The following is a 27,532-nucleotide window of genomic DNA, read 5'->3' on the forward strand; positions in this document are numbered from 1 at the left end:
CTTGCTTACAGTAAACAAGGTTTTTCTGATGCACTGTAGTGGTGGGCATAGCAGACATCAAACCTCTCAGTCACTTGTCTAACCAAAAAACCCTGCACAGTGAAGCCTGTTGGCTCTGAATATGTGTGAGGACTTAATCCTCTACTCGGCTTCCATGTGTTGGTTTTTTGTTTTGTTGAAATCATCTGAGGTATTTTTGTTTGATTTGATTTGAGGAACCTTGTGATGATGTTGGCTGCAAATGGGGGGCGGGGGGGGGGGATAAAATAAACGAGGATTGATGACGATGAGCTCCTGTTTTTGTTTATGCAAACCCAATTTAACAGAGGCTGATGATGCTTCTTCAATTCTGTACAGATTGTTTTGCCACATGCAGAAATGATCCAGGTGCAGAATTTAACACACAAGCCTGCAACAGCCCATTTGGCGTCCTCCTTCTGACACGCAGGAAACAGGTGGGGGTGTCCCAGACTCCCTGGCCTACAACATGATAAACTCTGTAGCTTCACTGTTGTTCATCAATGTCTTCCACTATTTCACTTTTGCTGAGTGTTTACTTTTAAACGTGCGCCTAATGCATCACTGTCGACGGAGAGTTTGGACTGCTGTAGAGAACCGCTGCGGCTCGCGGTCAACCGTCTGCCAGCTTGGCACACTAATGAGGGTGACCCAGCTGGAGCAGGTATCCGTTATGATGATTAAGGACCTTAAGGGCAGGCAAATAAAGACCGTTACAATGAGGCTTCAAAGCCTCTTTGACTAAGATCCGCCCTCGTTATTTGCGTTGCACCGTACTGTGAACAAATATACACCGACATGCCATTGAGAAGAGTTATTTCAAGCTTCACGCAAAGTGAATATAACAGATCATTCACTGACAGACATCCCAAGCCTGGGGGGGAAGTGTACGTGGGGGGAAGCCACCTCCCTGAAATGAGTCTGCAGGTTGGGATGTCTGCACTGAGCGCTCAGAGTTGGTTGGTTTGCGTGGTTTGTGAATGCACAAATCTTCTCTGGAGAGCCAGCTAAATCCCTGAGAGCGTCATGGCCGTCCATATGGCCGTCTTTGTCTGGTACTGGGGAATAGTACCCAGTTCTTACCCGCTGTAGTAGTTCACATGGTTTCCTGCCACACTGTGCAACCGGGTGTAACAAATCGAGGAACCCGCTTGTTTCTGTTTACGTCACATGACCTGTCAAAATCAGTGATGGCGGAGGCGGATGAAACAGACATGATGATGAATTACCACGGGGGATTCGAAAAAATTGACAAAAAAAACTGTCGTTATCCATATTGCATTGTTTGGACACCAATACCCATTCTGTCGTGAGTTGCACGTACTCTATGTTTGCAATGGCTACTAGCTTTGCTATAGTGATCTAGTGTTGCTTGTGCAGTGCTAATTAGCTTTAGCCAGAAATATGGATAGAGAACGTTCAAGGATGGCAGTGCAATTAAGCTATGTTAAAGATAGTTCCTGGTGCGATATGCAATTTAATTGTTGGCGTTTGAAAACGATATGTTATAGAGAATCCCATGTAGCCTTTCTAATAATAATAAGTACGCTTGCGTAACTATATATCTTCATACCAGTGCCAATGTTGGACAATCATAGGTAACACAGATATTTTCTGTCTCGTGCCTCTCAGGTGGGTTTTGCCCTTCATTGGTCACATGGGCATATGTACCTCCTCAGGCGTGATCCGAGACTTCGCAGGATCATACTTTGTGTCTGTAAGTTAAAACACGTTTGACGTTTTAAAACGTAGGCCTATTACAGTCTTGTAGTTCATATAAGCACAACAGTGTTCTGTCGATCAGTCTGAAAGTTTCAACTTGCCTTTCAGGAGGGCAATATGGCGTTTGGGCGGCCCACCAAGTAAGCTGTCCTTCATTAAAAACATCCAAATCATTCAATATTGTCAGAGCATCTTTTAAAGCCTGTCTTCTCTTTCTCCAGGTACTGGCAGTTGGACTTTGACAAGGTGTGTGGCAGTGGCTCTGCAGCATGGGACAAGGCAGTGAGCGACTCATCAGAGGAGTACAAACGCAGAACGGTACGCAATGTCAAACATGTTGGACAGACAGAGAAGCCTGTCCCTAACTCAACACTGGCTTCGAAAAAGTGTGTGTGTACATACAAGATACAGTATTTTAATATTGGTGACACTGGAGATGAACTGTATATGATCCAATAAAAAATTGGAGTCAGGTGGCTGAGCGTTTAGGGAATTGGTCTAGTAATCCGAAGGTTGCTGGTTCGATTCCCTGAATGACGTAGTGTCCTTTGTGGCAAGGCACTTCACCCTACTTGCCTCGGGGGAATGTCCCTGTACTTACTGTAAGTCGCTCTGGATAAGAGCGTCTGCTAAATAACTAAATGTAAAAAAATATATAGTTATACCTACCTGGCTGATTCTGGCTAGCAGCATTAAAGCAATCACCACATTAAGTAAAATGACAGTGGAGAGTGGCAAATCAGAAGAAGGGGTATTGTGGTCAGTTGGTCTGACTATTGTCCTTGTGTCTCCTGCAGCACAACCTCTGCTGTGACAACTGCCACTCCCATGTGGCACTCGCCCTCAACCTGATGCACTACGACAACAGCACCTCCTGGAACATGGGCAAGCTCTGCGTGCTGTCTCTCCTCCACGGCAAACACGTCAGGTACGCACGCCTCTCGCTGGCCATGCGGCAGGTGTAGAGCGGTTTAGCTCACTTCTCAAGTGCGTACGTACGCCACCTGCGCCAATTGAATCGCTCGCTTTATGTTGGCATCGCTGGTAGTGGGTGCGCTTGGGGAGTCGGAGGGGACGGGTTTGAAACCGGGTGCAGGCGAACATACCTCCGACTGTGGCGCGGCCACGTCTGTTACATCCACACTTCATCACGTTTTGGCGAGGGGGACAATGCCATCATAATAGATTCACTCACAGTAAACTCGCCATCGCGGATGTCAGAACCTGATCTGGTCTCAAGGCACGACGCAGAGACGAGTCGCTTGTGCCGAGCGTGGCGAGGGATGGTGCTGTAAAAGCGCGGCGGTGAGAATCCCCCTCGTGTTCCTCGCCTGACCCACATACCAAGCCGCCGTGCCTTCTTTGTGCTGCCTCTGCATTTGGCTCCCAGGGTCTTTTAACAGCGGGGCGTCGTGTAATTCATCACTGCCAGATGTGTGTGTCCCCCCCGCTCCTACGTCACTGGTGGAGGTCACCTCTCTGGGAGGGGGTAAGGGGGTGGGGTGTTACAGGGGGGTGAGGGGCGATTTCACAGACTATCCAATGCCCTTACCTGTCTCAGCTACATGACAAATGGGTTGTGAGTCCAACAGGAGAGTATGTGGTTTTCACCAGCTCTGCTGGAAGCTTAATGACCGCTTCCAGGATCGCCCTCACTGTCCTCACTGTGTCCTGTGTGCAGCTGTGTGGCGTTTCTCAAGACCTGGTTGCCCTTCTTTATGCTCAGCGGAGTCATTGCTACCTCCATCCTAGCGCTCAACCTGCACTGACCTCAGGGGACGACCAAGGGAGATGGAGAGAGAGAGAGAGGACCACAGCCTGCTCCCCTTCCAGCAGAACTGATATGTTAATGGTCCGACTTTGACAAGCCAACTTGTGTTCAATGTGGAAAACGAAAGCTGTTTGTTACATTTGGAATGCTGTATTTCTTCTTCTTTTCCTCCCCTTAGAAACTCAAATCAGTTTGATCAGAATGTGTAAATATTCATATTTCCATCCTTTATTTTAGTTTGTCACACACAACCATGTGAGCTGCCTGTCAACATTTCTTTTTCCTTTTTCAGAGAAAACTCGAATGTTTGGGAATTACAAACCAACAAAGAGCAATAGTATAATCATTTAGTTGTTCATTTATTTAAAGTTTTTGTTATTTATTTAGAAAATGTGCTTATCTATTTATTCCATGTGTTTTTGCAATATAAACTATTTTGATCTTGTGTTGTTCAACTTATTTTACGTGCACACACAGACATACTTGTTCCTGCATAAATGCCTCGTGGCCATCTTTAATTCAGCGGATAAGTAGTGTTCTGTATCTTTAAGAGAAACGTGCACCTGTTTTCCACAATATTCTGCGCGATATTTCAACTAGACTTTCATTCGGTAGATCTTCTATTACTGTACAGTAGTTGATCCACCATCTCTTCAAAAAACGTTATTTTAACATCTCACGTGGATTTGTTAAAAAAAACCTTCACATTGCTGTGGGTTTAGGATTGATTAGTTTCAATTTTTTAATCTATTTAAAAAAAATACATTTAGGGAAATATGGGTATTTATACTATGGCTATATTTTGTTTTGCGTTGCTTTGTGCACCTTACCCGTGCCTGCAGTGTCCGTTAGGCTGCGAATGTTTTGCCGCTACGCGCACAGTCAAGTGCGTCTCCAAGGATCTGCGCGCGGTACCTCAAGGTATTCCAGGATACACAAGGGCTGTTATTATCACTGGGAACAATATCTATAGAATCGGACCGGATTCATTCAATACACTGGAGAACGTCACAAACCTGATTTTGAGCAGCAATGGGTGAGAAATATTGTGAGCTACACATAATACACTGTGTATGTATAATTTATGAGGATACGAGGTTCATTAAATACGTACACTTAAAAACGATTGTCTGTGTAAAAGGCTACACACTAAAAGATGCATTGACTTATGAATTAGATATGTTTTTCAACATGTCCTGTTTGTTTTCTCAGAATAACAGAGATTGCGTCTCACGTCTTCTCTGTCTTGTCTAACCTGCGTTACCTGGACCTGAGCTGCAACCGGCTGGCTCTTATCCACCCCGAGGCGCTCAGCATTCCTGGCAGCCCTCTCCGGGAGCTCAACCTGAGCCGCTCTCTCTACAACACCACCTCCCTGACTGACCTCACCACCGCCCTGCGCTGGGGGGCCTTGGGCGGGCTCCTCCGCCTGGACCTGTCTGGCAACCACCTGGTCCTCCTGCCCCCAGGCATGTTCTCCCACCTCCCCAGTCTGCAGCACCTCCTCCTGCCCAACAACTCCCTGGTGGGTGTCTACAACGGCACTTTCTCGGGCCTCCCGCGCCTAGAGGTGCTGGACCTGAGCCGCAACGCCTTGAGCACCATCCGAGCAGACGCTGTGCAGGAGCTGGCGAGGCTGAGCCGAGCCCGCGTCCTGCTCAGCCTCAACCCCTACACCTGCTCCTGTGAGATCCTCGACTTTGTTGTCTGGCTGAACAGCTCTCGGGCCGTTGTGGGGGACGCGGAGACCCTGAGCTGCAGCTCTCCTCAGGAGTTTCGGGGTACGCGTCTGAGGAGACTCGGGGTACAGACCATAGGCTGCCGCGGTCCTGTCCAGGGAGAGGTGGCCGACCTTTCCCTGCAGACCTCGTATGTGTTCCTGGGGCTGGTGCTGGGGTTTGTCGGCATGGTCTTTCTTTTAGTTCTCTATCTCAACCGTCAAGGTATTCAAAAGTGGATGGTAGACATGCTGGATGCCTGTCGGGATGTGTTGGAAGGGTATCACTACCGCTACGAGATCGACTCGGACCCGCGGCTTGGGCACCTCTCGGCGGACGGCCGTCTGGGGAAGGTACCAGGGAACGCCCACTTTGGTCAGGTTCCCTCGGACATGCGGTCAACACCGCTAGCTTTAGACAGTTGTCTAGTTCAGATCCCCACGGACACGCAGCTCAAACAGGTGTCCATCTCACCTCCCGTTGATTTGTGATTCCCCCATTCTGGGACATGCGCATTTAGGGACATGCGAAGCTGTAAAATATGTTAAGTAGGTGTTAATGATTTCTGACAAGATTTCTGCGAACAAATGTCACAACAAAAAATTGTGAATTGTCTGGACACTGATACTGGCTAAAAGAGCTGACAGCTTACCGCGGCCTCATTTACATGGGTGCCACATTTGATGACAAGTGCCTTTTAGTTTGAGGTACTGCTTCACTAATCCACCAACACGGACCCAGTCCAGATAACGAGCAAATTGTGATAAAAAACAAGACATTTTTAGAGATCTTGTCATTATTTTTGTCCACATTATGTACAACATACTACATCATTTTCGTGTGAGGAAAACCTTAACAGACTGGTCAAACTGGTATAAACAGGGATTTTTTGCAATCCACGTACATGGTAGGCTGTACATCATGATATGGATGGTGCGCAGTTTAAATAGTCTGCATGTAAGGTGATCAAATTATTAGTACTATTGTAGATTCATGCTTCTCAATAAAAAGTGTTATCTCAATGATGTCTACTTGTAATTTTCCTTTCATCTTAATAAGCTACATAAGTGAACCGGGAACTATGTTGCACAGTCCCCTTCCCATATTGCTTGTTGTTGTCTGTTTAGGGGAGACATGATTAAATGTCTACACTGAGGCCAAGTGGGACAAGATGAAGGATCTTGGTTGCACCTGCTGGCTTTGCAGCTCTGCATTTAGACACTCTCTCTTTGGCCGTGTTCCCCTTTCTGTATCGCAGGTTAATTAATGACAGCATCTGAGAAGAAATAATAGTTTCTTTCCACCGTAAATGTTCGGGCAATATGACCTAGTAGGTGTCACGAAGAGGCATACATGTAGGCCTAACATAAAAAAAAAAACATTACATTCACTTTACGAAGCGCATGTAAAATATTAGTTGACAATTGAATGAATATCCGTCCTATTCTGTGACGTCACGGCTGTCTGTCGGATTTGAAGATGTGTTCCATTTCAAAACACTGTGTCCTTGTAGTCTGACATACTTTGTTCACTCGCAGATAGCAGATGACTGTCATGATTTGGACTAGATCTTTCCAACTCCCGCTGAGTTGGTTAACCGTTTCTATTCGTATCAGATCTGTGAATATGAGAGAGCGAGTGGGAATGGGAGGAGACAACGGTGGAAGGAATGCACCCCTGGACAACCTGTAGCCGCAGGTAACAACCTACACGGGAAGACAAGAGACTCGGAGAAAACGCAACACTGGGATTTACCGACATGTTTTTAGACTCAATTGACTGTAACTGGTCGAGTGAACACTTTTGTTGAACGCCTGCTAACTTTTCCGCCGGCTGGCAGTTGTAAATGAGCTCAATCTCCTTTGAATTGAAATTTTACAAACTCGATCGAAGAAGCAAGTTTTCTGCTTGGACTTCCGTCATTTTAACAGAAATCCAAACGATTTCCTCATATGCGGTAAGTAAGATTACTGTTAAGGTGTTTACTGAAATTACAAAAGTGCATTCCTGTGGGCCTCGACAGGACTTGTTACAAACATAATTGCTTAGCGGTGTGAGTCGTCCGGACATACAATTTCAACATGAGGTATAGTCTACTCTCCAGTTACAACGTTGTGTTTATCTGTATTGGGTTGTATTGACTCACCGCAGAGACTACCGGAGTCGAGTTTTCACGTCAACATTTCAGTCTCATTCAGTTGTGGTCTGTGAAAAATGTTCGTTTCTTGGAAGACGCCTTGATGGATTGTGTCAAAATATTGTATCAAAAAGGTTGTCAGACGTCATGTGGGCAATGTCCGATTGTTTTCATTCGAAAACTTCGACAGGTCCCAACCGCGGTTAAGCCATGCCTGGTGCTCCTCAGCCGTCGCGCCACATCAAGCAGTCCGCTGCCAAGGGCGACGGGTACAGACAGGGCCGCACCATCTCTAGGGACAGCAGCACCAGCCAAGACTCCTACAACAAGGACCCCTACGCGGCGGAACACACGCGCGATCACCACGCCGACCGATACCGCCACCCCGAGGCCCAGCCCGGTCGCAGGGGCGCCCACCGTCACGCTAACGGGCGGGGGTCAGAGACTCTGGGCTTCATCCCTGGTTCGGCAGATACTCCCCAGGGGAGGCAGGCCTGCGGCTCCTGCTCCTCCATGGGCTGGAGTGGCTGCAAGGCCCTCATCTGCTGCGTCCTCACCTGCGGCTTCTACGGCAGCCGCGAGCCCTGCCTGCCGGTGAACGAGAGCTCCACGGACCACGCCAACAAGGCCGACCCGGAGACCCGAGCCCTCAACGGCCTGGCCCTGTCCAACCCCACCTGCGGCGTCCCTCTGGAGGCATCCAGCCAGCCGGCCAAGCCCTCCAAGCTGCCCACCAGCGACAGCTTCCGCTACCCGGACGTCCGCATCGGCGGCCAGACCGTGGTGTACCCCAGCCACTCGTCGTCGGCCCCCAAACGCACCCGGACGGGGGGCAAGGGCGACAGCCAGCGCCCCATCAGCAACACCAGCCTGTACTCCCGGGACGAGCTGGACCTGGATGACCTCAGCGACACGGGCACGGACATCGACTCCCTCATCACCAAGAAGCTCCTGGAGCTGTACGCCTTGCACCAGATCGACCAGCTGGCCAAGTGCACCTCGGACTCGTCCTTCTCCCGCAAGACCAACGAGATCAGCGAGCTCATATACAGCATCGCCCACGACTACAACCTGGAGGAGCAAGAGGCAGAGTGCCGGCTGGTGCACGGCGTGATCCGCATCAGCACACGCAAGGGCAAGAGGAGCAGGGGCGCTCCCCAGGAGCCGCCGCCGCCCAGGGCCAACGGGCGCAGCGACGGGACACTCCCCGATAGCGGCAACGCCACCATGACCTACACCAGCACCTTCAGCGACAGTAAGGTTGACACCGCAACACCAGGGCACACTGGAAGCTCACGGGTCGTTTTTATGATTGAGGGGAGGGCGGGGGGGGGGGGGGTAATTCGGTTTACGCTTCTGCCTTTTAGAAAGTGCAGAAACAGTGTTTGGTTTGTAGTCTTTTACTTGGATTGTCTGAATGTAGATCGTATATACTGCTACGCAATGAGCCTCTTCTCCTGATTGCAACACCTGATGTGACACCATAATCACGACTGACGGCATGCCAGGCATGTCGGCCATTTTCCCGTGACTCATGTTTTGGAAAAGGGGTTCTGCAGGTCTTCATGTGTGTCGGCTCCTGGTCAGTCCGGACCATGACTGTGCGGTTGTGTTGGTAACCCTGTTGTCTCTGCGCTACAGTGGAGCCGGAGGTGAAAGTGTCGGAGCGCACGCCGTCCGACGAGCTGGCCAGGAACATGAGACACTACAGCGGAAGACGTGAGTCACCCTGCATTCTTCTTTCCTTCATTTGTTGACACATCGTCAAGCTCCACTCAGTCCTTGGCCATGCCGGGAACAGAGGCAGAGGGATGTGCAAAAGCTGAACTCAGGCCAACGTCGAGCAAGAGCGCGAGCCCGTCGTGAAGTAAGCTCATTGTTCTGCTTTTGCGACCGTTTCTCTGAAGACAGGCGTGTGTTAGTTCTCCACTAAATATTCCCTGAACAATAACGTGTTCCCACAGTGTTACAAAAACCTGTTAAATGGGGTATTTTGGCCACAGTTTTCTAGAAAATGGCTTGACTTATCCTCCTAGGGACAGTCAGGTATGACCCTCCAAGATGGCTGACCAGTATGGAGACCGGTGGCGATGGTCATGGGCTTTGCCCAGTACAGCTTCAGGCCTTCTCTCATCTCGGCTCTCTCCAGAAGCGTACAGTATCCAGTGGCTTGGATATGACTCAGGGAGTAGCACATTCTTGCCTTTCTGTGTGTCCCGGTCATTAGCTACCCTACACCCCCCTGACAGCCCCCCTGCATCTGTCTGTTCTTCCCTTCGGGGGGGGGGGGGGGGGTCTCACCCCTCACCGAAGAGGCAGATCAGATCACATTAAACGCCTACCGCATAATGGTAGCCGCTTTATTATGTCATTTGGTGAGGAACTCGGATTACAGATGGATTATTGTCCAACAGATCCTTTTTTGTTGTTGTGCAGTGGTGAGAATGTGAGGGAGTGTCTCGTTACAGCGTCTTTCAGAACACACCTTTCCTTCCTGAGGTGTGCCAGGGTCCCGGATTCTTCTGGAAACTTTTATACCGTATATAGCCAAAGTTAGTTGTTTTTGTGTCCATCCATGTGGTGTTATTTTGCATGGATTCCTATCGACACAAATGTACTGAGGATCACGTGACACAGATTCCTCCTGTTTGGTTCAGCTGTGATAACCCCCTCCGATGACCTGACGCTCAAACGCAAACGGCGTTCTCTGCTTCCTCCTCAGTGAACACGTCCAGCTCCACCTTTTCCCCCTATCACCACGACAGCGAGGCCGACTCCTCGGGGGCGCCCCTGATCCACGTCCTCTGAGCGCCAGCCTCGCCACAAGCACGGAGGGGAACGTTGGGCTTGCAGCGTCGCCCGGGCAGGATGACCGGGAGGGAGGGTGGGAGGGGGATGGTGGGGGAGGGGATGGGGAGGGGGGTTGCAATCTGTCCGATCCGCCACTTTTTTACCCGTCCCACAAGCTCCCGACGTTTCTGTTGAAAGCGTCTCCGTGGTAACAGGGCCTGGCTGTTTCCGCCCACATCTGTCCTGCTGAAGGGGGGGGGGGGGGGTCACTGCGTCCTTCAGGATTCCACAGCCATCTGTAGCCTGGGCCAGGCCTGCAATGCTGCAGAGAGAGGGGTAGTATTGTAACGTGTTTAGCTGTGTGCTGCTCGTACCACTGGTCTGGTAGACAGCCCAAGTGGGGCACAGCAACAACAGAGAAAACATCTTGTATGTTTGTTTAGGTTTTTTTTACTGGTGAAAAGCCATGAACGTTGTTTAGCAGTTTTTTGTTCTGTTTATTACTTGCGATGCTATCTGACCTATCACTCCATGCCATTACAGAGACTCTCTTTGCCATCTGAACTCCAAGAGTGGGGAGACACGTGTGTGTGTGTGTGTGTGTGTGCGCGCGCATGCATGTATTTCCACGTGCTTGTTTGATTGTATTCATTTCTCAGTGTCAGATTTAGGTATTTTAAATCCTTTAGTAGGATTTGTACATAGTTTTTTCAAATGTAAATGTTGCTTCTTGGGTTGTGCAACTATCCGGGACATTTGGGTCTTGTATTGTTATTTCTTTGGAAAATACTTTGCAATTATTTTTTACCAAAATAAAAGATGAATATTATCCCCAGTATCCCTTGCCTTAGTATCTTGCGTATGTATGAAACAAATGTCAACATAAGAGGTCAGTGACCTCTATAACATGGTGGATGTTTGAGTGTTGTCATACTTACAAAAAGAACCCACTGTGCTACACAAAACCTACCCAGGTAACGTGCTCTCAGAGCGAGCTGTGACTTTCACTACCTCCTCCTACTGTACTCATGAGCACTGATCCACTCTCCTAGTCTCTCAACACACACCATTGTTGAACTCTTGGATTCGATGTGACAGCAAAGAGGGAGGAGAAGACGACTGGTTTGTGTCACTTTTCCAAATAGTCTCATTTGTCTCTCGGGTTACTGTGCCGACAGGCTCCCTTCGCTGGGTGTTTGTCAGGCAGCCTGCCTCCTCCCGCGGGTAGGAAGAACCCGTTAAGCTGGTTCTGGCGAAATAAAGCAAACAAAATCCTGCTGTTGTCCAAGACGCTCATTACAGAGCAGAGTAGCACTAGAGAAGATTACTCTTGATTTTTGAAGTTGTTCTCTGAGGGTCCTATAACGTCTCTGTTTGTGCTGTTAGTACTTCCCTGCTGTTGGACCTGTGTGAGGTGTGATGGGTCACGTCAGGAAATAGGTTTCTATTTGGGTTGAAATAGGCGAAAGAAAATGTGAAACATTTGTAAATGCTGACAAAATGGATCCTCAAATCCTGTAAAAGTCTGTAAACCTGATCTGAATTGTTTGGAGAACGTTGTCATCAACTCATTGAGAAAAGGTTTCAAAGGAGAATGACTAGGCTGTATCAGACTGCATAGTGTGTTTGCTGCCATCCAATGGTGTTTTGTAAGTTAGGCAGTTGCTTACAAGCTTTTTCGTACGACAAACTTTTAAAAGTCCTGTCTGTTGTGTGTATATATATATATATCTATATATATATGTATTTTTATTTTATTTTTTATTTATTGTATAATATGATGATTTTATGTTAAACTATTTATTGTATTCCGCTAGTTGTATTTTTTGGGGGTGCCAGATTCCGTTTCAGAGAATGGCAACTTTATACTACTTTTATCAATGTTATTCTTTGTATAGTATCTACTTATTGAAGCTGCGTTGTTAAATCGGACCTTTCACCCCCTGCGAGAGTGTGCAATCAAAAGATGACACTAGAGGGAGACATAGCACCTCTAGAGACCAAACTTGTCCTCCTGCTTTGACGCCAAAACAACAAACAACAAAACGTTGCTCGTGTGGAACAGCAGAGAGCCAACAACTAAGTTTCTTATTATCAACCATTAATAATAACTGGCGTATAGGTGTTTTTTTTCTTCATCTCTTTTACCCATCTATCTTACATTTTCAGCATGCGAGTTATTATTTCTATGATCACAAAAGCTCTGTGTTTAGTCCCCTTTAGGCCAAGCTACCTCTGGTAACCTGTGTGACTCACCGCTGTGTCATTGAACCTGTAACATCGTGGCACACAATGTTAAGTGTGTGTGTGTGTGGGGGGGGGGGGGGGGTGGGGGGTGGAAGGGGGGTGGTGGTGCCAGGCACCTACTGTACGCAAGTAAGATAAGGATACCTGTGAGGTAACCAGAGATACCAGCTCAGATGCACCAGGCACAACAGAAAATGGGGAAGGTTAGGGGTGGGAAGATTACATTTGTACGTGATTAATTAGAAGTACATCTTTATCAAAATGACTGTACTATTAAGTAGGCCTAAATCATAAGTATACAAAGTGCAATTGTGACAGTCTTATACCTGGGAAAAAATTGTGTATTGATTTGGATGAAGTGATCGAAGTACCTTGAGGTTAGATTTAAAGAATTATCACTTGTTTGTCCTCTGAGTGAACTTTAAAAGTAGTTTTTTTTCCTTTGTGAGATTGTGTTTCATAGGATTATCTTCAGAGTGTTTGTTGCACAATTTATATTCACATCACGAGAGAGCCAGGTTTGCAGTTATTGTAGAAAAATATATTTATTCACCTAATCTGAGAACATTACCAGAAATAAACATTACAGTATGAATTCAAAGTTACACAAACAAGTGTGTTCTTAGACTCAACTCTTCACAACACGCCAACAGAATATTGAGACATGTTTTATACTATCAACCACAGGAAATAGCAAAACAATGACAGACATAGCCTCTGTGACCTCAAATTGAAAAAGTAAAAAATAGCTCATTTAGAGTTGTATGTAAACAAATAAAAAACTATTTATAATGTCTTCACAATGTGCCAAAGAAAGATGACTGTCCCACCTCACACCCATTTATAGTTTTTCTATCCATAATAAGTGCTCATTTGTCATTCCTTCATCTCACAGGGAAATGTCTCGTCTGTCAGATTGTATAGAAGTAGGACTTTTACCCAGTAGTCCAGGTACATCTCTGGACTACCTGCAGAAGAGCATGTCCACCAGCAATTCAAAAAGGTCGGCCTGGCCAATGACAGGCCGGAAGAACAGCTCAGTAATGAGGTTGGGCGTGATGGTTTTGAGCGTGGAGGCGGTCAGCAGGATGCGAGCGAAGCGCCCGCAGTCTCCGGGATGAAGAGGTTGGACCACCTCGCTCAGCGCGTGCTGCGCCTCTTGCTGTAAGCCCTCAACGAACACAGCTGCCTTTAGATCTGGAACATCTGTTGAATAAGCAAAAGTAGGATGAGTGACAATGCTCAATCATTTACAATCGTCACAGTTAGGCCTAAACACCATGGGTATTTTTTGCAATCCATCTGATAACTGATGAGTTAATTTGAGTGAAGCAGTTCAGTGTTTTTCAACGATTGTTTCTTATCACATTTTAAAAAGACATTTCTCCTTTTTCAATTTGTATAGTAAATCAGAAGGAAAGGGGAAACTCACCAGGATTGAAAATGATGGTTCCCTTCAGGTATGCATACTCCTTGGGACTTAAATCCAAACTCCAGAACTTTTTGAGGCAAGACTTCAGTTTGCTCACCCCAGCCATGGTGGGCTGCTCTCTCTCAGTTCCAGAATATTCCTGACAGTTCAGAAGGATTCTCTTCAGCATGCTGTCAGCAGGGCTGTCGAGGACTTCGAAATCCAGACCTTCTTGGGCCAGACCCAATATGAATAGAGGTGCCCAACAGCTCTGAAGTAGGAACAGCTGGTCGTGTGGTGGAAGCTGGTTAAAAGCAGGCAGGTTTTTCATAAAATGGACTGTCTTCACCAACACCGCCGAAGCCTCTTGGCAAATCTCGGCTGGGTTTTTCAAGCACACCGTCCGTCGCGTCTCACAGTTGCATCTGTGTGGTGTTGTTTTGTTCTGACTGTCGTGTCTCGACTCACTGGAATCCGTGCGGCTGAGGATGTTGAACAGAATGGCATGAGAATGCCTTTCACTGTAATCTGAACAATGACATTCATTATCCATGGCGAGGCTGTCGAGAACAAACAAGGTTGTCTTAAAAAAAAAAAAAAATGTTTTTATCTAAAAATCTTAATTTGGTTAAACCGCTTCTCTTTCTTAAAATACAGGCTCTTACTGAGTCTGAATGTTCTGGTGCAGCAACATCCCTCTGGGAGTCTTTATATTCCCCAGCTTAGTGAACCTTGACCTGTCAATACTCCCTCTGTAAAAAAACAACTGCCTGATCGGCCTGGCGGCTGACGGCCTGCCCTAAAGAGATAAATAAGCTTTTCTCAATGAAAAGCAACTGACACACCAGGGCATGTATATCATGTGCACCGGGCCCTTATCTCTCAGGCTGTGTCATTACCGCAGGCTGTACCAAGCTACCAAGGACTGGGCGAGTCATCAGACTGACAGTATATTGCCCCACTGGCTGACAGCTCACACCTAATAGGGTTGGAAGAGGCCAAAACAAACAGGGAGCATTGACCTACAAGGTAAGACCTTGAAAGACGAAGACAACCTTTACTCTCGATTGACTGTCCTCCTGCAATACAAGAAGAGGAGCACGATTTCATCGTATGAGGACCATGTTATCCCTGTCTGTGATCAAATGAGCCCTGTTGTAGTTTGGTGAAATATGGACAAGGGCGATTATTCATCATGCCGCATGAGTACCTTTCAATTCCTAAAATTCGAGAGGGTGACGTGTTCCATATAACATTGGGCTTATACCATCATATTCTAAAATTTATATTGTTATGATCCTATGCTCACACTGAGCAGATATTTCAAATCATTTGATGAATTATGGTTTTTTATTGTGTTACACAGTTAACATGCAGCCCCAAACTGGAACTCCTACACTCAAGACAAACAATACCTGGCACAAAATCAACTAGGTTCACCTCAACAAACAACTTTGCATCATATAAAAGGTTTTAACAGTAATCAATCATTAAGCAATGTACCCTAACAAAGTTCTTTGCTCTTTACCAGTTGTTGATTTGTTGATACAATAACATTTCATATTTTTAAAGCTTTTTGGGGTTGAAAATGTACAATATATGCAAATAGTCCCCTCTTTTACAGCAGTCAATCTGCTCTTAAAATCCAATCAGAATGATAGAGTGATTTCACCTGGCTAGAACTAGCTCACACTTTCCCCTGTGCTGATGATATGACTTACTGAAGTTATGTTAGCAGTCATTTGATGCCAAGGCCCAGCAAGCTTTGCAAACACAAAATGTATGTCACTCCCAATACTTTTGGCCCTGGCTGTACAAACCATAAAAGTAAACGGTTACACATTAAGCTGTATTTATTTTTCTTAGAATGTTGTTTAACTAAATATAATATGACGATAAAAATGTCCATTTAAGACCATGGATATCCAGAAATGAAGCCTTTTTAATGTGTAATTTTGTCCTTCCCAAATTACATGTAATCTGGAGTGTACATGCTAAGAATACAACATAAAAAATAAATGAAACAAGCCAAAAAAAAACGCTGCAAAAACAAGCAATGTTGAATAGGCAACACAGTATACACTGTATTCGCTCAGTTCGATCAGGCTACGTGTTTTCATTAGCATCATATTCAACTTTTCCCCTCACAATGCAGTGGGGAAAATGTCCTTATGTGGCACATTGAAATGTGTACCTGTAAAACATGAATCAGGACATTGCTGGTTGAACAATTGCGTAAAGAAGCACAAGGTCAGGAGAGGTTCACAAATGGATTTGTATGAGTTGAGACCAAACGTTTGTCATATGCTTAGCATTCTGAAAGCAATGAGAAAATGACTGTTGCCACAACAATGAAAATAACACTGCTCATTAGATGAAGGTGCAGATGAAGTTTTAATTTGCAATTTTTGTTAAAGTATCTCAGTAATAGTGGAGAGTGTAACAGTAGATCCACCAGCCCCTTACAAGACGTGGGTATTCCCCCTCTAGAAAACCTTTAATACATATATCTTAAATCTTCCTTTTTTTTCTCTTTTTATTAAAAAGTGCATGCTTTTGTTTTACTCTGACATCACAGCCTGGATTGCGGTACTGTGCCTTAACTGTGCTCAGCCCCATATTGTCATGAACAGCCTTCACCAGCAGTATTGAGCACATAGAGATCCTGGGAACAAATGTGTCTTCTTTCTGTCTGTGTGTTCTTGTATCAGTGTATCAAGATGTTATTGTGTTAGTGGAAACCCCTTTTAATATGACTCTCAATTGTTATCTCTGCAGTGCCTGGCACAGAGTCTTCAGGATGATAAGACGTTTTATTATGATTTCGTTCAAAGCATCAGGATATGAATGAGGGATCATTGGTGATATGTCTGTGGGTTGTCTTTTTTTTTTTGTTTGCCCAAGGTTTGGAGATCGCTCTGTGTGCTTGATATGATGAAGTTCCTGACGTGCGAGCTACCGCTTTACGAATGACAGACCTCTTAGAGACTGTGTGGGAATGTTTGAACGTCTGAGACAGTTCCTGTCAAGGTCAGTTGGCATGGTGAATGGCCGCAATAAAGAGATTACAGGTGCCAGCCACCGGCAGTCACCTGAATCATGGGAATGTTTCAGTAGTCTTTGCTATCTCATCTGCACACCCAAATCATAAGGGTGGTTATAGTTTGTGACCGTCTTGACTTGAATTTAGACCTGTGTCACGTCCCCAAAACACATGGAGATGACAGTAGTTTGCAATTACCAACTTCACTGAACAATTTGTCCATCATATTGTTTAAAAGGCAGGGATGATGGACAAACATTCATATTAGGAGGGAATAAGCACATCTCATGATTAAATGTTTCTGTCCTTATGAAAACGGTGCCTGTATGTACATGGTCAGGGAATGTGATCTGCAGTACACTCTGTAGTCATCCAGCTGTAGTAATTCCCCAGGCATGCTGGCAGTAGTAAAAGTCTGAGATAAGGGATGTATTTATAAGTCTCAGGAGCAGGCTGAGCCAGGCACAGAGGACAGGTGCTTATCACCGCAATGATCGTTAAAAAAACTGACCTTCCTTGAAATGTTATATGGGCTTTGTGCCATTCCTGGAGACAGGTGTCGTGCCAAGGCACTTATCCCCGCCAGGATTTGTATCCCCTGGCCACGGGAGTGCGCGTGCTCTCAGAGAAGCGGAGTTTAACTGCTGCACTTCAAATTCACCTCTTAAATGGAATAAATATCAACGTGAAAGACTCAACTGGGTTTTCCATAATGACAAGGGACTCATTTATCTATATAAATACGTTTATTTGTCTGTTACATTAAGGCGATGTGTGAATTGTTTAATGCGTCGTTTAGAATTGTGGACTAATCGACAGTGTTTTCCAAAGTTCCATATTGCCATGCACCTTAGCTCCATATGCTGACTGATACATGCAGGTTTATGAACAATATTTATTCTTTTAATCGAGGCTACCTCCATCGGTCCATTCTCTGTAGGTGTGGTCTGACAAGGATGCCCCGTCTTTGCTAAGCCCTCCCTGCCCTCTAACATGACTTCTGTTTCAAGTTAATTTAATTTAAAATGGCTTTTCAATTAACTGCTTGTTAAGGCCGTTTTTTCACCTGATATAATGTGTACCCCCTCCCCTAACATGCAAAGAGTCTGTCCTGGCATCATGTCTGTTATTTTCTGTTCTTTTGGTCACAATAAACAACCTGAGATAATATGGAAATGTCTGTTCTTTTCTAGCAAAAGTTACAGAGGGGGTACACGTTATATCAGGCCGTTTTTTCACCTGATATAATGTGGGGATACACATGACACCGTTTTTTCACCAATTGTTTACATTGAGGTGCTTTAGTATCTTTAATCCCGACCGTCCCTTCAACCTAGCGCTGCATTATCCACTCTACGTAAAACGTAGGCCTAATTTGGTAGTATCGTAAAGGACGGTTTGTAGCATTTTAAGTAACCACAGATAGTAATAAATAGTTATATAGTCACATATATGAAAATTACATTATTAACACATTTGTTTACAGTAACCAATTTCACAGAACAGTATTTCCCTTCCTTTGACCAGGTTCAGCAAGTATCTCTTTCCCTCAGGTCATTCACCCTGGAGGGGAGACCCCTGTCTGTGCAGTGGTCATGACTCTTGGCCTTGACCTACAGCTAATGTAAGGTTCAGCTTCTCAAGGACACTAGCAGTGACATCGCCCTCTTGTGACGCTATCTAACTATCCGTAAGCGCTTCTTAGTAGACAAGAGCCCTCTCTGGCGACTGGTTTGACGTATGAGTGACTGGATTGTGCGCAAGCCCAAGATTGTATACAAACTGATTGAACAAAACTTCAGACTTGTATAAAACAGACCGATCCTTTTTGTCCTTGTATATCATAGGCCTACACAGACAAATTGTATAATTTAGCCTACTCTGCCCATGTAATGACACTTCTCAAATGCAAATCAAATGTATTAATCTAGCCTACAATATGTCTATCTATGCCCCCATTGGGACCTCTTAAAATGTGTTCTTGTTTACATTTGCCGTAGGCTTAACTGAGGAAAAGGAATTCTCAAGTTGTCATTGAACCGGGGGAGCTACACTGAATACAGAACACGTTATTCAATTATCTATAAAGTAAACAACATTTTATTCATTTACATTTTTACATAGAATTTCAATAATAAATGTCATTATTTCAGACAGAAAAGTGCCGTTCTTTAACGCAAAGACCTAGGTAGGTACTGTATGTTTGTGACATTCTTCGCTCTCTTTCTCCACATTGTATACTGCACTTCTACTCCCACGTGCACCCCATTGGTTGTTTTACGAGTCAAATCGCCCAGAGAGGCCGTGTCAAAAACTAATGTAGCCTACGCTCCAGGTTTAAGTGACGTCATTCATTTCCCGTTAACTTGTGCCTATACCCGATCTCCTCAGAGGACAAAGGAGAGAATCACCTCTTCTTGACACCGTACTTTAATCAAGCGCCAAGCGATATATTCATCATTAATTACATACACAAATACAATACATAATGATTTGCCACATTATTTAAGCAACTCAGAAAATAAAGTTTGAGTCTGCCAGGAAATACTGTACTCTGCGGAGGTTGGATCTAGACTAGATTGTTCCCTTCAACATAAACAATCATGGCGGATTCTTCCAGTCCGGCTTTGTATGTAGTTGTTAGTAATATACCTGCTGCGTTTCGATCCGCAGATCTTAGAAACTATTTCAGCCAGTTTATAGAAGGTGGCGGTTTCTTGTGTTTCCACTACCGACACCGTCCGGAGGTTTTGAAAGGGTCTGAAATCGAAGGACCTCAAGTTGACCAGACCAGGCAGAGTCAAACAGAGGAACCCGATCAAACGGATAAGGCACATTCGAACTCTTTGGAAACAGCAGAGAGTGGTTCATCGTCGAAAGGCAAGACATGTTGTTGTGTAGTTTCGGTCCATTTGAAGGAAGCTGATCGATTTGTCAAAATGTACGCTTCGAATCAATGGATCGACTCGAAAGGCTCCTGGCTCGCCAGACGTTGCGTTATTAAAAGAGTGAAGGTGTCGAACTCCACAGGTAAATCATATTACAATTATTCCTTGATTGACTAAAGACTTTTGTTTTTCATTTAGACTACATTTTACGTAACGGTACGTTTGTTCGGTGCCATCCTAAAGGGTCGTCCCAATGCAATTCTACGTTTCAGATGACGATGGGTTCCCTTACAGAACGAAGTCAGAACAGAGACGCCGTGTGGCACTGACAGAGCGCTTTACCGAGGCGGATCTGAAAGCGCTACCGGAGCTTAATCCGCCCTCTCTGATGCCTTCTGGAAATGTTGGCACAACAATAAAGGTGTTTCTTCAGCTCATACAGTCATGCCGTCTGCCTCCACGCCTCATCCGCAAGCTGGGTCTCACTTTCCCAAAGACCAGCTGCAACCGACGCTACGGCAACGTGCCCTTTCAGTACCATGACAGCAGAATAATGCCAGTTACGGAGGAGAGTGTGTTCACAGCAGATGGACAGGAGATATCCGGTCCTGGGGCAGTTGCCCCTCCACCGTCAGATGCCCATGGTGGTTCAGTTGACCCCCCTCCATCCAGGCAGCAGACCCCAGACCCAGACCCAGAGGAAGAAGATGTCCGATCAGATCCGGATGATGTGGGTTGATACCATTAGAATGTAGCTAATCACAGGATGTGGTATCTGAATATTTGTGGAGACTTTAGTTCATGTGTTGACTCCCCCCCCCCCCCCCATATTCTCCTTAACTCTGGCTGGCCTGTCCCTTGTGTAAAAGCACTGTGTTGTATCAGGGGGCGTGGCTTTCATCATACACGAGTGGAACATGTCCCGCCCCCTTTTTGAAAACAGCTGCCCCCGGCCACTACCACGCCACACTTCTTATCCAGAAAATCGTATCTAACAGTCATTTTAAAAACCCACCACACCCACATTCAGGCTCAATCAAATGTACCTCCCTGTCCTGTATGTTTGTTTTGTCTCTCCGCCCAGGACGAGGACCGCTGCGAGGAGTGGGAGCGCCACGAGGCCCTCCACGAGGACGTGACGAGCCAGGAGCGCAGCAAGGAGCGGCTGTACGAGGAGGAGATCGAGCTGAAGTGGGAGAAGGGCGGCTCCGGCCTGGTCTTCTACACCGACGCCCAGTACTGGCAGGAGGAGGAGGGGGGTGAGTAGAGGAGGAGGGGGGGGGGCGTGTAGAGGAGAATGGGGGTGAGTAGAGGTAGAGGGGGGTGTGAAATTTGCAATTTGGAAATAACCTGAATCGTATATTTATAATCAAATGTATTTGCACAGCCCTTTTTAAAATGTTAGAGGGCTTTACCCACGCACATAGAACTGGACCTAAATAGATATACTGTGTCATATATATATATATATATATATATATATGTATATGTGTATATATATATATATATGTGTATATATATATATATATGTGTATATATATATATACGTATATATGTATATATATATGTATATATATATATATATGTATATATGTATATATGTATATATATATATATATATATATATATATATATATATATATATATATATGTATATATGACGCAGTGTATCTACAGTTCTATATATATATATTGTGGTTGCTTATAAATCTGCTCCTTTTCATAGATTTTGATGAGCAAACGGCGGACGACTGGGATGTGGACATGAGCGTTTACTATGATAAAGGTAACTTGACTTTACGTGGTTTTCCTCCATGGTCAGTTACAGTAAAAACTGTATTGAAGACTTGGTTATTACCAAGTGGTCTTATTTGAAGGGTAATGTAAAGTAGGCCAGGCATGGATCACCCAGACGATGATTTTCAGAGCATCTGTCCTGACACTGTCTGTCACAGACGGCGGGGACATGGATTCCCGGGACTACGTCCGCATGCGTTACGAGAAGAGGATGAGGGAGGGGCTTGAGGACAGGTCTGGACGCGACCGACCAATCGGCAGCTTTGAGAAGTTCACAAAGGTAAAGTCCTTGTGCCTGTCTGGCTGATGTTGCCTGTGTGGGGCTACATGCAGTGCATCGCTGAGCCCCTGCATGATCTCCTTCCTCAGGGGTTTGGTCGGCGGGTGATGGAACAGCAGGGCTGGAAGGATGGGGAAGGGCTTGGAAACAGCCAAGCAGGGATCCCAGATGCCCTTGAGAATGAAGGACAGCATCCTAGATGCAAAAGGGGATTTGGGTGAGTGACACACAAATTACCATGAACTATAGAGCTGTTAAAGGATGTAAATGTAGAAAGTGCCTTTCTGCTGTGTAGAAGATGCACCTCTGTTTATGAATGTATTAGGAAGTATATTTGAACTTATAAAAAAATGCAATTTTCTGTGCAGGTATCATGGCGAGAAGCTGAACTCATACTTTGTGAAAAAGGCCAGAACAGACTTCCATATAACGACGAAATACGACGAACCCAAAGACATTGACCAAGGTGACAGCCTACTGAGACGGCAACCGACCACCAGCATGAAGTACAGAGAATGGCAGCCAGGAGGCAGCGTTGGGCCAAAAAGATGACATCAGTGAACGTGATTTTATATTTTAGGTTTCTTCGAGCTTCTTTAGCACAATATGTTGTATTGAATGCATTCTTTTTTGTATTTTTTAATAAAACACCTTGTGATATTTCTCAATTATTTAAGTTGTGCAATGACTTAACGAATACCCCATAAAAAATGTAGATACTTTTATTTTGACATCAATGACCCGGAAATATTAGCCTCCGAAAACAACTTCAACGGCGGCAAGTGTCAATGGCAGCTAACATTCACTGTCCCCTTACTTCAAAATACTACTTGATGATATTAGTTAATGGTTGTTAGTGTGTACATATTCCTAAGAAGGTCTCTCGTTTTCCCGTGGAGGTCTTAGCTGGTGAAGACTGCTAGATTAAATTGGCGATTGGTGTTGCTAGCAGTAACTTGTTTACCTGAGTTGCAGAAGACTGGATAGCTTAGCGATCTGGGTAGCTTTAGCGATTTAATATATTTGTTTATTAGCTTTTTACATAGCAAGATGTTCAGGGGTCAGAGATAACAATCTTTTAATTTTATTACTAGTTTCCTCCTTCTAGCTGTGACCTGTTAAGCGTATTCAAAACAACCATGTCAGCTCAGGCGACACAGCCTCAGTCATTACGCTTTGGTCAGGTGGTGATTGGACCTCCAGGTTCTGGGAAAACCACATACTGCCGCGGAATGCAGGAATTTTTGGGACACCTCGGACGCAAAGTGGTTGTAGTTAATATGGATCCTGCTAACGAGAGGATGCCTTATACCTGCGCCGTGGACATTTCAGAGCTGGTCACATTAGATGATGTGATGGAGGGGTTGAAGCTTGGACCCAATGGCGGACTTCTGTACTGTATGGAGTATCTTGAAGCGAACTTGGACTGGCTTGAAGCCAAGTTAAAACAACACAGTGACTGCTATTTCTTGTTTGACTGCCCGGGTCAGGTGGAACTTTACACCCACCAGAGTTCTGTGAAGAACATCGTGGCTCAGCTGGGAAAGTGGAACTTCAGGGTGAGTTGTCTCTGGATTGATAAAGGTAAAGGTAGATATGTGTGACCAAGATCCTGTGTCACTTAAAACATATTCTATAACTTACCTGTGCATTACATCCCATGAATACCGCCTACCTTTACCCCTTTCATTTAGTCTTGAGTAAAACTATATGAGTAAGTAGTGATATCGATTTACCTGTAGAAAAATACTTCTCAGTGTTTAGGGTAACGATGTGTTCTGCTCCATTGCTAACTCCCGTTGTCCTCGTACCGTCTCAGTTAGCTGCTGTGCACCTGGTGGACTCTCACTACTGTGCCGACCCCGCCAAGTTCATCTCAGTGCTGTGCACGTCTCTGTCCACCATGCTACACGTGGAGCTGCCCCATGTCAACATCCTCTCCAAGATGGACCTCATTGAGCAATATGGAAAACTGGGTGAGGCGGGGTGCTTGGGTGAAGATTAGGGACAGCTACCCCACTCAACAACGTAACCATCAACTGAGTGAAAAAGTTAGGCCTTAGTTTCCATCCTCAGCCAGTCCATGTACTTGTACAAGCTTACATATAAGATGCGTTTGATAAATTGCTACATTTTGGAGAGGTACTGAACACGCTCTCTTTTTCTCCCGGCTCAGCGTTTAACCTGGACTTCTACACCGAGGTCCTAGACCTGACCTACCTGGTCGATCACTTGGCAGCCGACCCCTTTTTCAAAAAGTTCCACCACCTGAATGAGAAACTGGCAGAAGTGATCCAAGACTACGGCCTTGTCTCCTTCGTCCCCCTCAGTATACAGGTGTGCTACATCTAATATTCATACCTGATGATACAGTATAGTATCCCATGCTATAATATATAACCTTTTGTACCTGTAATATAATATATCTAATATACCTGACCACAACAAGTAACGACAACACACATTTGAGCAGTTAAACAGTTTCGAGGTGAAGGTGTTCCCGGTAAGGCATGACCTCTGACCCCTGCTTTGCCTCCAGGACAGGGAGAGCATGACTCGGGTGCTGCGGACGGTGGACAAGGCTAACGGCTACTGTTTTGGCGACCTGGAGGAGAGGAACCTGCAGGCGATGATGTCAGCCGCAGTGGGGGCAGACTTCCAGTTCAGCTCGTATCCTTCCCTTTATTTATATCTGTAATTTTGATATCTGTATTGTTTATATATATATATATATATATATATATATACTTTAAAAAAATTGAATTAATGCTGTATTGGGGAATAGTGACAGCATTAGACAGACCGAAAATGTAGGGGAGCGAAAGAGGGGAAGACATACAGGAAATGTCCCTAGCTGGACCCTGCGGTAAGGCTTCAGGGGCTGATTACACAGCGACACGTCACTGCACATGCTCATGCTCAAAAACGCCCTATTGAGAAAACGTAACAGCAGGTGTGCCTGTGGATCAAGGCTGCGTGTGCAGCCTGTGACATTGACCAGCTTTTTATATATATTTTTTTAATATTTTCAAAAACGAAAACGTTTTGGAATATTTAAACGGTCCGCTTTTGCGACGTCAAGTATATTTGCTATAGTACAGGTGCTGGAGACCTTAGTCCTGCTCTATACTGTCTCGCTGGATCCAAACGTAAAGATACTTCGTTGTGCAGCTCAAGGAGCTCAGTAAAGTTGGGGGGAAAATAACTTGATTGATTCCTGGGTGGGAAATTGCTCTGTTAGAGTTGCATAAGCTGCAACAAAGTAGAAAAGACTGAAGCTCTTCGATGGCGGTTGAGTGTTTTTTCGTAACACGTCTCCTTCAGAACTTTAGGGGTGCAGGAGAGGTACGTCAACCCGGGGGAGAAGACTGTGGAGGAGGAGGTGATGGATCAGTAGACCCAAAGCTGGATGGATGGTTCTGGTTCCTGTTCTGGAGGGTCGCAGGATGTCCTGGGGCCCCTGGCCCACATGACCACCTGGGTTATCAAGACTGTGCTCACACTGCAACACCACTGTCCAGAGACGCATTCTATAATTTCAGAAATAAACTGTTAGAAGGAACCGGGATTAGCGACAAACTGGAAGCAGTGATTCAAGATGCAAACATTATTCAAATTAGCAACAATGTTATTGAAAGCAAAGTATGTGATTTTATAAAAATTGAAAATAAAAAAAACGACTGTCTCTGTGGAATAAAAGACGTAGAGCTGATATAATACCGTAAATAGCAGTTTACACACAATACTGTGTGTTGTTTATGAGGATATGAAAGTTGTGGTTTTGTTGATGTTACACATGATGATCCTGTTTGACGGTGGCTGATCTGCCCACCTGTTGCAGTCTTGATAAAGGAGGAGTGGAAAAAGCGAGGGACTGGATGACTGGATGATATCGATGTCCTCATGATGCGCTACAGAAAATATTTTAACTCTTTACGTCCAAAGTTGGTTCTTTTCACAATTCATGTGGTAGGGAAACGATTAAGTATGTTTCGTCCTTTGAAATAAGCCTATATTATGTGCATTGTTTAATGAACCAGTTGACGATAACAACACATTCATAATTCGTTTACATTTTGTCTCCATGGTCAAAATTGCGTTGACTGTAAGCGGCCCTTTTTCCATTCAAAACGTGAATTTGAAGTGGAGTTTTCATCACCGGTGGCCATGAGGGGGCGTAAGTGTTCCCAAATCCGCATCCCAGATCCCTAAATATCTACTCCTGTTTTTATTAGTGGCCACAGCAGAATAACGAAGTCAGGCGGGGAGAGGAAGCCACATTAAATCTGTGTTTCTGCACAACTGGCCCCTGTCTCTGGTCTCAGGCAGAGAAGCCTAGTTTCTTGCTAAGCAGCCAGACCTTGTACTGTGCTGGAAAGTTGAGATATAAAAGCCGTATTCCATCATCCATAAAGCATACCCATATTTAGATCAAATATAGATGTTTTTTTTATTTTTATGTTGGTTTAGTTTAATTATTTCGTTTTGTTCTTGGCAGTTAAAGAGGCAGACTGAGGTTTGCAGTGTGTGAGTGTATGTGTGTGTGTGCGCGCTCGTGCTCGCGCGCTCTGAGAATGTATTTGGTATGTTCCTAGTGGCTGTCTGGACCCTTTGGTTTATACTCTGCTGCTCCGTATCCATCATTGCAGCGGGCAGGGGGTGTGTGTCAGGGGGAGACTACGAGGTTGAATTTGTGATGAAGTATGGGAGACTGTTCAGCGGTACTTCCTGCCTCATAGGAGCCGGCCAGCCGGCCTGAAAACTGATTACCTCCAGGGCAAGAACGCGAAGGGGGGCGGGGGGGGGGGGGGGGAGCCAAAGAGAGGGAGGGGGATTGCGAGAGAAAAAGAGATGCGTGTGTGAATCATTGACTGCCTGAATATGAAAGAAAACGACAAGAGGCCTAATAACCAACCCTCCAACGTATGTTGCGAAGCACCATTCGTAGAGTAAAAAAAAAAAAAAGATCAACCGTTCATTTGAACCCTACATTGACAGATGAGAATGAAGTAGGCTATGTGAACGTGCACAACGTGCACATTATTGTATATGCATGGATTTAAATCAATGTCTGAAGAGCACAGACGCTATTGATGTTAGAAACGCGTCCCTTTTCAAGGCAAGGTCAGGGTTAGCTAGAACGGTTCAGTGTTGGCCGCTGAGAATGCTGCGCTCTCTCCGCCCATCCCCCACACTCGCAAGAAGAGTGTTTCTGCTGCTACCACGGCTGCCGCTTGGTGGGAGAGACAGACAGAGAGGGGGTGGGGAGAGAAGAGGGCGGGGGAATTTGAGGGTAAATTCGTTTTGGATACCGGGGTTTGCAGAAATTACATTAACGCGGCGGGAGAAAACTTTTGTCATCTTTTGTCTCGTGTCCTAACCTACCGATAGGCTGAGGTGCGGGCGAGTGTTTCTAGCGAATTATATTTGATAAAAAGAGAATACAAAAGGCGGATGATGCAACAGTCGTTGACCTAGATTTATTGTTAACAATACGTCAGCTACACCAGAGCATTCATTATTGAAATAATGCTATTAGGAGGTTGAGATTGTTTTACTGATGATGGAGTGCTTGCGCCACGTTTAAAAAAAAAATGTTAAGATAGCCAGTCAGGATGTACAGATAAAAAAAAAAAAGATTTTCACATCAGCGCCATAAAACGGCTGCGGTGGAATCGATATCGTGCGAACCCAATGAGAAGGTGCAATA

General features: G+C 45.3%; 6 protein-coding genes and 1 long non-coding RNA gene across 10 annotated transcripts; 6 read left to right on the plus strand and 1 right to left on the minus strand.

The window, feature by feature from the left end:
* Nucleotides 1-280: 280 nt before the first annotated feature.
* LOC146300385 (transmembrane protein 222-like) lies at nucleotides 281-3,956 on the plus strand. 2 transcript variants are annotated; one of them, XM_084702287.1, is made up of 6 exons: nucleotides 281-1,327; nucleotides 1,651-1,735; nucleotides 1,849-1,880; nucleotides 1,962-2,058; nucleotides 2,538-2,668; nucleotides 3,422-3,956. In XM_084702287.1, exons 1-6 carry the CDS (start codon nucleotides 1,119-1,121, stop codon nucleotides 3,507-3,509), a joined length of 642 nt encoding a protein of 213 aa, XP_084558413.1. In that variant the 5' UTR covers nucleotides 281-1,118; the 3' UTR covers nucleotides 3,510-3,956. The 2 variants fall into 2 exon arrangements, with proteins under 2 accessions (XP_084558413.1, XP_084558414.1); XM_084702288.1 differs by having other exon boundaries at nucleotides 3,467-3,956.
* A 150-nt stretch (nucleotides 3,957-4,106) lies between these two features.
* tpbg1a (trophoblast glycoprotein 1a) lies at nucleotides 4,107-6,251 on the plus strand. The gene is made up of 2 exons (XM_084702290.1): nucleotides 4,107-4,547; nucleotides 4,724-6,251. The coding sequence occupies exons 1-2, from the start codon at nucleotides 4,288-4,290 to the stop codon at nucleotides 5,718-5,720; spliced, it is 1,257 nt and encodes a 418-aa protein (XP_084558416.1). The 5' UTR covers nucleotides 4,107-4,287; the 3' UTR covers nucleotides 5,721-6,251.
* Nucleotides 6,252-6,678: 427 nt separating this feature from the next.
* kdf1a (keratinocyte differentiation factor 1a) lies at nucleotides 6,679-10,239 on the plus strand. 2 transcript variants are annotated; one of them, XR_014729401.1, is made up of 5 exons: nucleotides 6,679-7,186; nucleotides 7,557-8,621; nucleotides 9,008-9,085; nucleotides 9,403-9,918; nucleotides 10,089-10,223. XR_014729401.1 is itself a non-coding variant. In XM_084669195.1 (4 exons), the coding sequence occupies exons 2-4, from the start codon at nucleotides 7,577-7,579 to the stop codon at nucleotides 10,172-10,174; spliced, it is 1,209 nt and encodes a 402-aa protein (XP_084525321.1). In that variant the 5' UTR covers nucleotides 6,681-7,186; nucleotides 7,557-7,576; the 3' UTR covers nucleotides 10,175-10,239. The 2 variants fall into 2 exon arrangements, 1 of the variants encoding a protein (XP_084525321.1); XM_084669195.1 differs by lacking the exon at nucleotides 9,403-9,918 and having other exon boundaries at nucleotides 6,681-7,186; nucleotides 10,089-10,239.
* A 2,683-nt stretch (nucleotides 10,240-12,922) lies between these two features.
* nr0b2a (nuclear receptor subfamily 0, group B, member 2a) lies at nucleotides 12,923-14,497 on the minus strand. Its single transcript, XM_084702291.1, has 2 exons — nucleotides 13,836-14,497; nucleotides 12,923-13,609 (listed from the first exon to the last, which is right to left on the minus strand). Exons 1-2 carry the CDS (start codon nucleotides 14,365-14,367, stop codon nucleotides 13,368-13,370), a joined length of 774 nt encoding a protein of 257 aa, XP_084558417.1. The 5' UTR covers nucleotides 14,368-14,497; the 3' UTR covers nucleotides 12,923-13,367.
* A 3-nt stretch (nucleotides 14,498-14,500) lies between these two features.
* On the plus strand, nucleotides 14,501-16,920 carry LOC146300389 (uncharacterized). The gene is made up of 2 exons (XR_014766065.1): nucleotides 14,501-15,284; nucleotides 16,719-16,920. It is a non-coding gene; the product is annotated as an uncharacterized LOC146300389 (long non-coding RNA).
* Nucleotides 16,921-19,433: 2,513 nt separating this feature from the next.
* gpatch3 (G patch domain containing 3) lies at nucleotides 19,434-22,490 on the plus strand. The gene is made up of 7 exons (XM_084702292.1): nucleotides 19,434-19,887; nucleotides 20,018-20,475; nucleotides 20,830-21,004; nucleotides 21,472-21,531; nucleotides 21,701-21,822; nucleotides 21,912-22,039; nucleotides 22,191-22,490. Exons 1-7 carry the CDS (start codon nucleotides 19,461-19,463, stop codon nucleotides 22,372-22,374), a joined length of 1,554 nt encoding a protein of 517 aa, XP_084558418.1. The 5' UTR covers nucleotides 19,434-19,460; the 3' UTR covers nucleotides 22,375-22,490.
* Nucleotides 22,491-22,575: 85 nt separating this feature from the next.
* Nucleotides 22,576-25,734, plus strand: gpn2 (GPN-loop GTPase 2). Of its 2 annotated transcripts, XM_084702294.1 has the most exons (6): nucleotides 22,576-22,731; nucleotides 23,007-23,381; nucleotides 23,642-23,798; nucleotides 23,999-24,159; nucleotides 24,362-24,492; nucleotides 25,147-25,733. In XM_084702294.1, exons 2-6 carry the CDS (start codon nucleotides 23,055-23,057, stop codon nucleotides 25,217-25,219), a joined length of 849 nt encoding a protein of 282 aa, XP_084558420.1. In that variant the 5' UTR covers nucleotides 22,576-22,731; nucleotides 23,007-23,054; the 3' UTR covers nucleotides 25,220-25,733. The 2 variants fall into 2 exon arrangements, with proteins under 2 accessions (XP_084558420.1, XP_084558419.1); XM_084702293.1 differs by having other exon boundaries at nucleotides 22,576-23,381; nucleotides 25,147-25,734.
* The last annotated feature ends 1,798 nt before the right edge of the window (nucleotides 25,735-27,532 follow it).

Source organism: Hypomesus nipponensis, chromosome 2, assembly GCF_054491055.1.
Source record: "Hypomesus nipponensis isolate SF chromosome 2, ASM5449105v1, whole genome shotgun sequence".
In the NCBI taxonomy this organism is placed as follows: domain Eukaryota; kingdom Metazoa; phylum Chordata; class Actinopteri; order Osmeriformes; family Osmeridae; genus Hypomesus; species Hypomesus nipponensis.